Here is a 14,616-nt window from a genome sequence, read left to right on the forward strand (position 1 = left end):
GGGGATTAGAAGCACCTCACAGACATCACTACAACTTGTTCCAGGAGGGATTGGTCAGACCTCAGTCTTTAAAGGGGTTAAATCATTCCTTCTGCAGTGTCCTTGGAAATTGCATTTATTTTCTAATGATTTCCTCTCTTCTTTTCATGAGATAGAATATTCAAAAATCATATGGAAGTCTCTTATGGTTATTGAGTGTTGACTCAGTTTCTCAGCTTCCTCTGAGAAGGCTATCCTTCAGTCAATCATTCCTGTTTCTGTTCCACCATACATTGCTGCAGTTTTCAACCCAAAGGAGCACAAATGATTCTTTCCTCCAGAGATTACATGTTGAATCATCTGTTCCGTCTGAGAGTTATGCTCTCATGTAAATTGTCAATGGCCAGTGTACATGATGGGGAACTGGCCCAGTTATTCAGACAGCAGAGAGCATTTCTCTCCACAAGTTCCAGGATTGTCACTCTTGTTGAACAAGAGCCCTGAGTGATAGTAGCTTTATAGAGTATGTAGAGAAAAAAAATATATTCTTCTTTCCTCTCTCTCATGGTAGAGTTCAACTATTCCTCAGATAAACTTTTGAAATTCTTGAGTCTTTACTCATTAAATCAGTTTTTAGGAAGAGCAGAAGTCTGTGATGTCTCCTTGTATCCGAATGTTTTATAGTAAAATTAACTGACTAAATTTATTTCCCAACCCTTGCTTTAGTCAGTGCCTTTTCAGGTGTGACCATCTTTTTCTTTTTCCCATTTCCACTGAGGTGCAGTGATGCAAAGGTTTAATCTCAGTGTCACAACATTTCAGAAACAGAAATACAATACATGTGGTGAACTATAACCACTGCCAGGTGATCTCTGTATACAGACTACTCCATTAAATCCTCAAGAGACACTGTCCACAGTTGGTGGTGTCTCTACACTAGTGCTGCGGACACTGAGATTCAGCATGGTCACTGCCCCCAAATCTCCACTAGTGTGTGGTGGGAACACAGGGCCCATGTCTGCCTGACTCCTCAGCCAACATATTTTTACTGCTGTGCAGCCTGATCTTTCAAAGATGAGGCTGGGTTGGGTATTCACCCATTCCTAATTCTGTATGTTACAAATGTTTTTGAGACAATTTCAAACAGAAACAGAGACATTGCTTCTCTGGAACAAAGAATTCATAAGGCCTCTCACATGGGTTGTTGAGCTATTAATCAGTATACTTTGTCCCTGGGAAGAGCCAGTGCCTCATCCATTCCCTCCAAATAGAGCTGGACACAGTCACCTTTATACCTGAATCTGAAATGAAGAAAAAGAGCATTCTAATTGTACAAATATTCATCCTGTGTGGGTTCTCTGACCCTAATGTGTATATTGTGAACAGGACACAGCTGTAACTACAGTAGTGGTGCTGACCTCTCTACTCAGACCTATCCTCTGTGTACACAGAAAGCCCTGCAGAAACAACATGAATATAACTAAGCTACAACTTGATATTTTATTGAGGACTTTCCCATCTTGCCCACTAATGGCATGTAACAATACTTTCAGAATTTGATAAATGGCTCCAATAGTTGTAGAGGATCTTCTACTGTGAGCCTTGAAAAATGTCAGCAGGGTTCCTCCCTGCTAAAAGCAGGCAACAGAAAACATGACAAAATTCTAACCCGATTTAAAATATTTATTCCAGATGACCTAGAGGGTAGACCTGGCTCTGTGGTCATTCACAGAAGTGGTAGAGAGAGCGAGTCTACATTGAGCTACAGCCACCTTGATACTAAATTACCCCAAAGCCCTTCAGTCTGAGTTCAAGGTAGTTTAAATGTAATATCCTTGTGGGAAGGTGAGACTTTCCCAAGGGACTTCACAGATTTGGCCACTTTTCATAATAGACACTATATATAGGAGGGGCTGGAGGTTTAGACACAGTGGCAAAAAATATTGTACACAATGATTGAGGGATCCAGCCTCAAGGAACTGAAAGAAGTAGATTGAAGGGGAGGAGATTTGTTTTTGATATAATGAGACTAAATAGGATTTCATGAAATGGAATGGGCCAGGATGTAGGGGTTGGACATGTGAAAGGAGTTCTCCTTCCCACCAAAATTATGTAATGATAGAGTGGCTGGTAGTAAGCATGGCATACAAGACCTTTGTGAAGAAACTGTCCACGTTGCCAAGAGTCCATGAAGAGATTCTTGTGTCAGTGGCCATTTTCAATCCTTCCAGGTCTAATCTCCTTTTTTGTCTGTTTCACCATTGCTTTCACAAACAGGCATATTGGTTTAAGATACTTTCTCCTTCAGGTCAAGAGGATCTCTCATGCATGTTACTGAGTGTCTTCAGTGACAGATGATTAATGATGGATGAACTGAGACTTGGGGACACACAGTACATGAGAGGCAGGGAGCAGCATCTGTAGACAAAGACCTGATTGCTGGAAGACAGTGAAGCAGAGTGAGAGTCAGGGAGGAGACAGCCTGACAAGGAAGGATGGTGTATGGGAGTGTTGGGATGTGATGTTGGATAACCTTGTGGGGCCAGGAATGAGGACTTCAAATGCAAGATGGGGAGTTGGAATTATTCAGGGGGATGTAGGAATACAGTTTTCACAGGCAGAGAGGGAACATGGTAAGAGCAGGACAGTGAGTTAGAAGGCTAGTGAGGCTGGGCTCAGTGGTCCCAGCAGGAGGTTCTCTCATGGCCAGGAGTGTGAGGCCAGCATGGGTAACACTGTGCAGCTGTATCTTAACAAAAGTAAACCTGACGGGAGAGTTGATCTTTGGGGGACTTCACAACCAGAGAAGGTAGTGAGGAGGAGAGTGGAAGAATCTAGACACCAGTAATGAGAGTATGATGAGGTGTGTTCTCAGGGTGATGGAGCCAAACAGTCAGATTGAAGAAATTTTGAGAAAACTGAAGCAGATCCTGGTGAGAATGAGGGATTTTTAAGGAGAGTGTGTGGAGAACACAGTAGTGGGCAGCAGGCCCTCTTGTACCCAGTTCTTCCTGAGCCTGACCTGGATTGACATGAGGCTGCTGGAAACCTCCAGTCAGTTTAATTTCTGAGGACATCTATTCATTTCCCTAGGGACATAGAACACAATTATATCAGGAGGAATGTCCAATTTGCCTCTGTAGTATGTGGAAAATATAAGGATTATGGACCCGATATCTCTTCACAGTTTCATACAATTGATTTACAATAAGGAGCCAGCTCCTCTGCTGCATTGCTTATAGCTGCTAACAGCCTCCAGGTGGCAACAGACTGTACATGTGTATGGATTGTAGGTGGTACATAGACCACAGGGAATCATAGGCTTCCGAAATGCAGAGAGGGAATGTTATACAACCACTCGACACCCCTTTCCATGGTATCCTATATTCTTTCCATGATCTTTCCTCCTTGGAAAGAAAGATCAAGAAATCTTTTTATTTCAATCACGTCATTGAGTCTCAATAGAATGTCCTCTCTACAAACAGTGATGGAGTTTAATAATACTGAGAAAATAGCCTTGAACTCATTTTTTTTTTTTTCAAAGCCATCTTAAGTGGATGATTTTTCTTCAGGGACACGCTTTTCTGGACACCTGCCTTTGTTGTTGTTGTTCTTGTTTAGTAACATACGACAGTAGAATGTATTTTGCAAATTACACATTAGTAGAGTATAACATCCTGTCGATGATCCCGCTCTTTTGGTTTATGATGTGAATTTACCCTAGTTATGTATTCAAATACAAGGCTAGTTAAGGCTAGTTAGGTCCAGTTAATTCTATTGTCTTTCCTGTTTCTCTCTCCCCTCCCATCCCTTTATTTTCCTTTGTCCAATACAGTAGATTTCTATTATTCCCTTCCCCAACCTCCCTTGTTTCTGGTTAGCATCTACAAGTCAGAACATATAGCCTTTGGTGTTTGGGATTGGCTTATTTCACTTAGCATGATATCTCCAGTTCCATCCATTTACTGGCAAATGCCATTGTTTTATTTTTCTCAATGGCTTAGTAATATTCCATTCTCTATATACATTACATTTTCTTTATCCATTCATCTGTTGATGATGTCAAATGGTGGTTTCATTCCAAGTTTTCTAAGGAATCTTCATACTGCTTTCCATAGTGGCTGCTCTAATTTTCAGTCCTACCCAAAATGTATGAGAGAACCTTTCTCACTCCATTCCCCACCAACATTTATTGTTACTTGAATTCTTTATAATTGCCATTCTAATTCAAGTGAGATGGAATCTCTGTGTAGTTTTAATTTGCATTTCTCTAATTGCTAGAGATGATAAAGAGTTGTTCGTGTATCTTTTGGCCATTAGTATTTTTTCGGCTGTGAGGTGCATGTTCAGTCCTTTGCCCATTTGTTTATTGGGTTATTTAATTTTTTTTTTCTCTTGGGTTTTTAGTTTTTTGAGTTCTTAATACATCCTGAGGATTGAATACTCTTTTTTTTTTTTTTACAGTGTCTTTTGGCTTTATTTAAGCTTGATTGAATACTTGTCTGAGGTGCATGTGGTAAAAATCTTTTCTCATTCTGTAGGCTCTCTCTTCACATTATTAATTGTTTCCTTTAATGTGAAGAAGCATGTTCTCTCGGTCAGACTGAAAGCTGCGATTCTCTGATATAGTGATGTGAGCTGGAGCCTGGGGCCTAGGGTTAGATACACTCTCAGGTCCTGGGCTGGCCTTTACCAAGTGCATATCTTAGGTGCTTTCATCTCTTTCATTGTTTATTAAAATAACTTCCATAGTACCAGTTCAATAAAAATAAAAATTTTTAATGAAAGCTTTGACTCTGTAATCTCAAATCCTCAGATAACTTCTGGAGATTTGATAAACATAATTTCACAAAAGATATTTTCATTTGATATAGAGCAATTTTTCAGTAATAGTATCAATCCTGGGCCCACAAGTCTGTGTCCTGACATATCCAGCTCACTTTTCTCCTTTCCTCATCTCTTTGAATTAATGTGACACCTTCACACAGAAAGTGCACAAATTGGTCTCCCTGATGATTCCACACTGAGTCCATCCTCTCCATTCATCTGTCTCCACAGCCATGTTGCCAGTGTCCTCACAAGGACTCAATTCTGCTCAGATGTGAAGACTGAGTTTCAGTCCCTCCTGCCCCCTTAATCTGGGTTGTGTTCATCTTGATTCTCTGTCTCCCTCAATATCAGCTTCTGGAGCCTGTGGTTCTCATGTCAGGTAGCACACTCATCTGACAGATGTGGGCAACCTTGCACTCATTACAAACCTCTGAGGGTCATGCAAGAGAAGAAACACCTGTCCCTCATGTGGAGCACTCCCTGGCATGGGCTCAGTGTGTGTCACTGGTGTGTAGTTCTTGAAGCACATGTGATAATTTAGGGAGGTTCACCATCTTTTCTTCATGCTGAACTCTCTAGGATGATCCCACAATCTCAGTCAAGACTCAGCCTACAGGCTCAGTTGGATGATAGTGTTCTGGTGTCTCACAGGGAATTTTTGAACATCTGCTTTTCAAACATCTCTCTTTTTTTCTTCAGGTTTCTAAATTATTTATGAGTTCTAATGGCCAGAATATTGATATTATACAATCCCACATGTAAATGTTCATAATTTTGTGTTCATCAGATGTATCCATTATATGTTAGGCATATACAGTAGTTCTATTAGTAATAATGCCTGTATATAAAATAAGTCAGTCAGAGTAAGATTTAAAATATTCCAAGGATGATTCTTCCCCAGTTCTCTACTTTCATATAGTTTTCTTTCTACTATGATTTTGCTTAACTTTGATAATCTCTATCTGATTAAAAGCTCTGTCTAGATCTCTAGTGTTATTATTGCCTTTTATACTGGGGAGCTATAGGTGTGTATAACTTCCATATTTCTTGAATATTTTCAAGAATTGGAAGCACTCTTGCCTCCTGTCAAGTTTATCATACTGGATATGCCAGAATCATCAACAAAATGTAAGCATCAGTCCCAATGTCTTTATTTTTATGTGGTAGTGAGGATAGAACCCAGGGCCTCATGCATTTGAGGCAAGTGCTCTAACTCCAAGCTACAACCCCAGCCCTGAAAGTATCAGTCTCTATAAGCTACACATCAATACTTAGACTTTCTTGTGCAAGGCTGCTTTCTTGATTAGGTGACTCTTTTGGTTCAATAGTTGTGTCACAGGATAATAGTTTCTGTTTTATTTTCAGAACTGAATTTGGATACTTGCATTGAACTGCAGAACCTTCCCAAGCTTGAGGGTGATGCCCTTGGAGGCTTGGCTGTCAAAACACCTGGATGTGAGCTGCATGTCCTCACTGATACCATGAGTGTCCTGAAAGAGAAGATCATGAAAAGAAAACAACGCTTCTGCAAGTGGAGAATGGCATGCAGATTCCCTGGACTTCAAGCTTCGGGTAGAGTGGTGACAGCTCCTGTGGCTCTGGGATGCACTTTCCCATTTTAGCTTTCTCTATGAGGATGTAGCTCCTTCTGCTGTGTTTTCTCTTCACCATTGGTTCTTTCCAAAACAGATGGAGACTTTCTGGTCTTATGTCTCTATTTTATGGTCTCCCACCCTGAGAGGCCCTTCCATCTCCACGTCCTGTTTGCATTCTGAAGTCTGCTCTGTTCCTACATCTGCTGTCCTGATATTCCCTGTAATTGCCACGGGAAAGCCCAGCTTAATTGGGGGTCCTAATCCCATGAAGAGCATCTTTCAGACACATGCCACCTTCCCTGGAATCACACACTTTTGATCTAACCACCTTCCTTGACTCCGCTGCCTCTTTCTTCTGGCACATGGCTCCTTCTTGGACCCTCCTTGGCAAACAGGACTAAGTCAACCCTGGATTCTTATCTTGTACACACAGAGGAAAATTGTGAAAACTGATGGGAAAGATTATGACAACTGAACTTCATCTGGGCTGTAGGTGGCAGACCCAAACAGTTCTGGAGTCATTTTGTCTTCACCCCTTAGCCCACTCCATTTTCCATGACTCCTTCTTCTGCTCATTCCTGATCTAAATTGCAATAACTCTCAAGATTTCCTGCAGATCTTATTCCTGTCTAGCCAAGGTGACTGAAGAACCCACATGGGCTCTGTGTTGAGATGGGTGAAACAGCACTATGTAATGACTCCTGGATGTTTTTGAATTGTTTGCAGAAAACCATGAAAATGATGAAGAAAAAGACCAAAATTCACTGAATTCCAGGTAACAACAAATAATCTGGAGATTGTAAGAAAGGGCAAAATAAGGGGTTAAGGATAACCTGAAAGAATAGACCATGAGGTCAAAAGTAGACACATTTGATGACCAAATGTAAAAAAGACTACTGTTGGCAGTGATGATGTTGACTAAGCCCAGTGTGATGGAGCCCTTTAGCCAGGTTATCTTTTATCTTCCTGGTGCTGGTACAGTGAGTGTGACTGAGAAGAACTGCACAGTCAGTCTTGGGCATTTCTTCCTTTTAACAAAAATCACTTGTTTATTTTTAAGTTGAATAATCAGAATTAGAGGCATAGTATCTTTCTGTACTATGGCCTGATAATCGCAGACAGGTATGTCATAGCAAGAAAAGCAGAAATATGCTGCCTTTCTACCCCTTTCACCCCCCCCCCCCAAAAAAAAAAAGTATTATGTCAAAAAAAAATGGATAGAAAAAGTTCTAGAAGGCACACATTCTTTGGGCACTCTCATGTACCAGGCTGTATTTGCTGGCCATCTATATGTAAGTGTCAATATCAGTCCTGCCCTAGGTTCAACTACAGCTTTGCTTCTCATTGTATGATCCTTCTGTAGTTGTACTTTATAGATGAAGTTGAGCCTCCTTTCTCTTCAGCTTGTAATCTGGCCAGTACACTGGACACTGGTGCTCTCCCTCTCTCTCTCATACCATGGCACCTGAACTATGTTCATCAGATGAAAATAATTTTATGGATCACTTTTGAAGGGAGGGATCTGTTTGGGGACTCCACCCTTCATCTTTAAATCAGGACCAACTGGGAGGCTGTAGCTTCTAAACCACCTTGATTTTTTTCTGTTATTCTTCCTTGTTTCAGCATTCCCAGTGGTGAACTGCAGGAGGAGAAAGAGGATGACCTCCTGCTGGGGAAAACTTATTTTCTACCCTCGGATCATCCTAATTCATCTAACACACAAGAACTTGTCAGAAGCTCTGTCTTCTCATCAGCTGAGCCTAAAGTCAGTTCTGCTGTGGATGAAGCCAGTGAGTACTCCTATCATAATTTAGATGAATCTAACTTGTCTCCCTGAGAAAGCAAAAATTCTCTGCACTCAACTCTACTGTGTAGGCTGAGATATATGCATGTAGAGGCAGGAGACCCATTTTGTTTCAGAGTAGGTACAGAGGTCAGGTGGATCTTAACCTTTGCTGTTTTCCTATGGCCTGGTCAGGTTTATTTCATTGTTGCCTTTTCTGTGTCAGCCATATATTTGCATGTAGGTTGCAATTAAGAGGGAGCACATCATGAGCACTTCAGAGACTCTGACTGATTCTGTCTTTAAAGTATGTCTGCTGTGCTTGGCATGGGGCTCAGGCCAAAAATCCCAGTGGCTTAGGAGGCTGAGTCAGGAGAATGAATTCAAAGCCAGCATCAGCAACAGTGGGGTGCTAAGAAATTCAGTGAAACCCAATTTGTAAATTAAACACAAAATAGGGCTGGGGATGTGGCTCAGTGGTCAAGTCCCCTGAGTTAAATCTCTGGTGTCCCCCCCACAAAGAAAAATATGATGTTCACCATTTCTATTCATGATCTTTTCTGCCTGTGGATCAAGATCAATAAATTCCTTTTTTTGTCCCATGCCCTGGTGTCTCTGTAGAATGTTCTCTCCAGAAAATGTAACTAAGATTAATCATATTTGGATAATAAACATGAACACATTGTTACTTCAAAGCCCTCTTTGTCAATTGGATTACTTTATTTTAGGAACTTTTGTATGGGCACCACCCACCCAAGAATACCTAGGCACATGTACAAAAGATGACATGTCCATTGGACACATGATTTCTGTCACTGTGCCTGGGTCGCTAGGTTGGGTCAATTTGCAGGGACATAAAAAAATGGGTTTTCCAGGAGTGGTTAGCAAAGGAAGAATTGGGATTGTTACTGAACCCTCTTTTCCTTTCAACTTCCTCAGAGAAGGCCCAAGGGCCTTTGAGTGGACATGTGAGCCCATACATATCATAGATGCAAGTTTCCCATGCACAGGTGGAATCAAGAGCCCAAAGGAGCAGTTGTCCATCAGATAAATATAGAGATCCCTCTTGTGTGTATTACACATTGTTTATACATGTGCTTTATCATATATAATGGGTATACATGAAGTATATCATTATTATGCATACTTTTTAATTCCTTAGGATGAGTTTTCCTTTCTTTAATAATGTGTTTGTTTCTCCTTTGATTTTGCTTGATTTTTATTATCTCTTTCTTCCCCAAAGCACAACCTACCTCCACTCTGATTTTCTAGTGTTTGGCAAATATATCTGGGTGCTATTGGATTTTACAAATCCTGTCTTACTTGCACATACTTACAGAGCATGTCCTCAATGATGCCACAGTTGTCTGCAAACAAAGGATAATTATAAGAAAAATTCTGATGAGCAAGAGGAAACTAGCATGCAGATTCCCTGGCCTTCAGGCTCTGGGATGTTGGCTCTGGGATGCACTTGACTCCTTTTAACTCTATAAGACTGGAGCTCATCCTTCTGCAGTGATTTCTCTTCACCTGTGCTTGTCTCCAACAGCAGGTGGAGCCTCTGTTGGGTCTTATCTGTATTTCCCATGGCCTTGTAGCCCTGACCTGCCCTTCCATCTACATTTCCTGTTTACATTCTGGACTCTGCTCTGTTCTCACACCTGGTCTCCTAATATTCTTGATAACTGACACAGGGAAGCCCAGTCAGATTAGGGTCCCAACCTTATGAAGAGCATCTTTCAGACACATGCTACCTTCCCTTAAATTCTATACTTTCTAGACTTTTTTGCCTTCTGTACCTGATTTCCTTGACTTCATTACCTCTTTCTGCTGGGAATGAATCTTTCCTAAGTTACTAGCACATAGATCTCTCTCTGGGTGTTTTCATAGGGAACAAGTCTAACTCAAACCTGGGTTGTTATCTTTTTTTAATATTTTTTTTTAGTTGTAGTTGGACATAATGCCTCTATTTCACTTATTTATTTTTATGTGGTGCTGAAGATCGAACCCAGCGTCTTATACATGCGAGGCGAATGCTCTACCACTAAGCCACAAACCCAGCCCCCTGGATTGTTAACTTAAACATGCAAATTAAAGTGTCATTTTTATTATGTTTTTTATTAATTTTTAGTTATTCATGAGAGTAGAGCCCATTTTGATATCATATAGAAGCATGGAATATATCTTAATCTAATTAGGACCCCAGGCTTTTGATGTACATAAAGGTGACATTCTCTGCATTGTGTTCCTATATGTACACAGCAAAATTATGTCAGGTTCATTCCTTTTCTTACCATTCATTTCCTTTCCTTACCGTACTCTTTTTCCTTCATTTCCCTTTGTCTAATACCTGGAACTTGTATTCTTCCCCTCTTCCCTCCTTAGTGTACATTAGCTTCCGAATGTCAGAGAAAACATTTCATATTTGTATTTGGGGAGATTGACTTAATTCACTTAGCATGGTAGTCTCCAGATTCATCCATATATTGGCAAATATCATAAAGTTATTCTTCTTTATGGCTGAGCAATACATGTGTGTGTATATATATATTAAAACCTAGGTTGAATCCATAGCTTAGCTATTGTGAATTGTGCTGCTGAAAACATTGATGTGACTATATCACTATAGTGTGCTGAGGATAGCCTCTTCAACAAATGGTGCTGGAAAAACTGGAAATCCATAGGTGGTCAAATGAAATTTAGTCCCTCTCTCTTAAAACTGAACTGAAAGCATATCAAAGACCTTTGAAGTAGACCAGAAACCCTGCATCTACCAGAAGAACATGTAGGCCCAACACTCTAACATCGAGGCTCAGGAACTGAATTCCTTAAGTACACTCCTAAAGTTCAAGAAATAAAATCAAACATCCACAAATGGGATGGCATCAACCTGAAAAGTGTTAAAAGTGATGAGCAATCATCCTGGATAAAAAGCTGTATTGCAAGACCAGAAGATGGTGAGATAGTGGAAAGCTGCATTACCTTGTCTCATGAGCACAGCAGCAGGAATATATCCACTTACTGAGGTTGATGAAAAAGGAATTTCACAAAATATAATAGTGTACATTCAATTGGACTAGGGAATCAGAAATTTGAGTACAAAAACAAAGAATAAGAATATATAGACGCCTACGCACCTGCCACATGGGTACCGAAAGCAGCAAAGATTCCCCACAAATGGAGGGGAGAACACAGAGAAACGCAGATTTAGTACAGAAAAACCTGAGATCAGAAATCAGATCAGAAAAGCTGCCTAAACTTGGTTGATCCACAGGTTGCAGTATTTAAAATCTTAGCAATTAGAGAAATGTAAATCAAAAGTATACTGAGAATTCACTCACCCCACTCAGAATGGTAAATATTAAAAATAAAATCAACAGTAAATGATGGCAAGGATGTGGGGAAAGAGATTCACTTAATACATTGCTGGTGGAATTGCAAATTGATACAATCATTCTGGAAAGCAGTGTGGAGCTTTTTTACAAAACGTGGAATGGAACCGCTATTTGACCCATTATCCCACTCCTCACTTTATACCCAAACAACTTAAAATCAGCATACCGCAGTGAAATAACCACTTCAATATTTAATAGCAGCTCAATTCACAATAGTCAAGCTACAGAACCAACTTAGGTGTCCTACATCAGATGAATAGATAAAGAATTTGGTACACATACAAAATGGAATACTACTCAGCCATAATGAAAAATAAAATTATATCATTCACCAGTAAATGGATGGAACTGGAGACTATCATGCTTTGTGAAATAAGGCATTCCCAAAACCCAAAGGCAGAATGTGGGTGCTAACTCACAACAAGGGAGTCTAAGATTAGAGGTTCATTGGACTAAATAAAGGGGAATGAAGAGAAGGGGGGAACATGTAATAGGAAAGACAGGAGAATGAATAAGACACATCTTTCCTATCTTCATGTATGAATATACAAACAATGAAGTTCTTCGTCATGTACAACCACAATAATGGGGGATCCTATTTTCAACAAGTTATAATTATTCTATGTATGTATAATATGCCAAAATATGCTATTATGTAAAATTAATATTTTAAAAAAGAATTTTCAATAAAAATACTGTATTCCTAGATTTGGGGTTGTAGCTCAGTGGCGGAGCACTTGCCTAGCATGTGTAAGGCACTGATTGGATCCTCAGCACCACGTAAAAATAAATAAAGTAAAAGTATTAAACAAAAATAGCTCTGCCAAAAGAAAAATACTGCATTCCTAAATATATATATATTGTAATTCCCACCACTTCAAGTTGGGATGTTAATATATTAGCCTACATAGTTGTCTCCTACTATCTAATTCTTGAACTAATTTTCTATTTCAGTTTGTTTTTTATTATTGATACCACTGTTAAATACAAAACACCCGACAATAAGTAATGCTGCAGAGCTGTAGTAACAAAAAGCATGATATTGTCACAAAAATAGACCCAAAGACCAATAGGTCAGAATAGAAGACAGAGACAAATCCACATACTTAGAGCCCTGTGGTACTTAACAAAGGTGCAAAAATATACATTGGAGAAATGAGCCTTTTTATTAATAAATGGTTCTGGGACAACTGGATAACTATGTAGAAAAATAACACTAAAACCCTATTTCTCACCCTGCACAAAACTCAAATGAAAATGGATCAAACACTTAGGAATTAGACCAGAAAACTTACAACTGTTAGAAAAGAATGTAGGGCCAACATTCTACATATTATTGCTGGCACCAGCTTCCTCAAAAGTACATGAACTGAAACTATGAATAAATAAGTGGGACGCCATCAAACTACAAAACTTCTTCCCAGCAAAGGAAAGAAAGAAGAGTGTGAAGAGAGAGCCTACAGAATGGGAAAAATATCTTGGTCAGCTACTCATCTGATTAGGGATTAATACCCCAAATATAGAAATAACTCAAAGCACTTCATACAAAAATATCCCAAATAACCCAATCAATAAATGGGCAATAGAAAAAATGAAATAGAAACTTCTTAACAAAAAAATTACAAATAGCCAAATAGATGAGAAAGGTTCAACATCACTAGCAATTAGGGAAAGCAAATGAAAGCAATACTAAAATTTTATCTCACTCCAGAATTGCAATGTTCAAGAATATACATAAAAAAAATGCAGGCAACGTTGTGGGGAAAATGTACACTTGTATAGTGTTAAGGGGACTGCAGACTAGTACAAGTCCAGAAACCACTATAGAGATTCATCAAAAAACTAGAGATGTAAACATCCTATGAGGATCTTCCCACTCCTTGGTACTTTGCCAAAACTTCTAAAATCAGCATACTACAGTGACAGCTACCTCAATGTTTATAGCAGCACATTTCACAATAGCTAAATTATGGAATCACCTTAATAGATAAATAAATTTTATAATTCTGACACATATATATGATATGTGTGTGAACACACACTGGGGTTCTTCAAAGGCATAAAAGAAAATGAAATAATGACATTTACAGGTAAATGGATAGCAATGAGAATATCATGCTACGTGAAATAAGCCAAACACAAAAACTCAAAACTTGAATGTTTACTCTCATGCAGAAACTAGAGTAAAACAAAGGAAATGGGGAGGGCAGGATAGGATATCATACAGATAAAGGAAAGAGCAGTAATGGAGAAGATTGAGAGGCAGAGTGCAGAGATGGGTAAGGGGAGGCAATGCATTGATTGTTTTTTGTTGTTGTTATAGATGAACACAATATATTTATATATATTTTTAACCTGGTGCTTAGGATTGATCAAAGGGACTCAGGCATTTGAGGCAAGTGTTCTCGACTAAGCCACAACCCCAGCCCCAGAATGAATTCTTAAAAAGTTGTTACGTGGGCATATAAATATACCGCAGGGGACGCCACCTTTATGCATAGGTAGAAAGAAGCAATCAAATATAAATTAATAAATGAGCAAAAAGAAGTTTAGTAGAGTAGTTGAAAAAGATTTGGGAAATGTTAGGGGGAATGGGAGAAAAAAGAGGGAAGGGGGCAATCATGAACTGAAGTGAAATTGCATGTGTGTATGATTTTGTCCGAATGAACCCACTACTATGTATAACTACACAGTTCTAATCTTAAAAAAGAAATATAGGTAAGAAAATCATTATGAAACCTAAAAAGGCAAAAACAAATTTCTATGGAAGTTTGGCTATAGGTGGGAGACACATACTGGCCTGGAGCCTGTGTTTTCCAATGTCATTTATAGTAGGACAGGTTTTACTACATTTTTATATTTTACATGATCCAACTGGCAAAGAGGGGCACTGAGACATTAATAGACAAGCTGGGTTTACACGGCTTAGAGACCTAATCAGGTGCTTGGCTTTTTAGTTGCTCTTCCTTCCACCTCACTAGGCTCCGTCTCAGTATCACAGACCTTCCACACTCTCTAGAAGGGCTTCCTTTTC

General features: G+C 39.4%; 1 protein-coding gene across 1 annotated transcript in view; it reads left to right on the forward strand.

The window, feature by feature from the left end:
• Positions 1-14,616, forward strand: part of LOC308656941 (uncharacterized protein) — an 867,415-nt gene that overhangs the window by 319,587 nt on the left and 533,212 nt on the right. Inside the window, exons 5-8 of the mRNA XM_081308320.1 lie at positions 6,175-6,381; positions 7,131-7,179; positions 8,028-8,194; positions 9,527-9,632. Of these exons, the coding sequence (XP_081164446.1) occupies positions 6,175-6,381; positions 7,131-7,179; positions 8,028-8,194; positions 9,527-9,632 (529 nt within the window). The remainder of the gene's footprint in view (positions 1-6,174; positions 6,382-7,130; positions 7,180-8,027; positions 8,195-9,526; positions 9,633-14,616) is intronic.

This window comes from Spermophilus citellus (genome assembly GCF_964194105.1).
Source record: "Spermophilus citellus genome assembly, chromosome: 9".
Classification (NCBI taxonomy): Eukaryota; Metazoa; Chordata; class Mammalia; order Rodentia; family Sciuridae; genus Spermophilus; species Spermophilus citellus.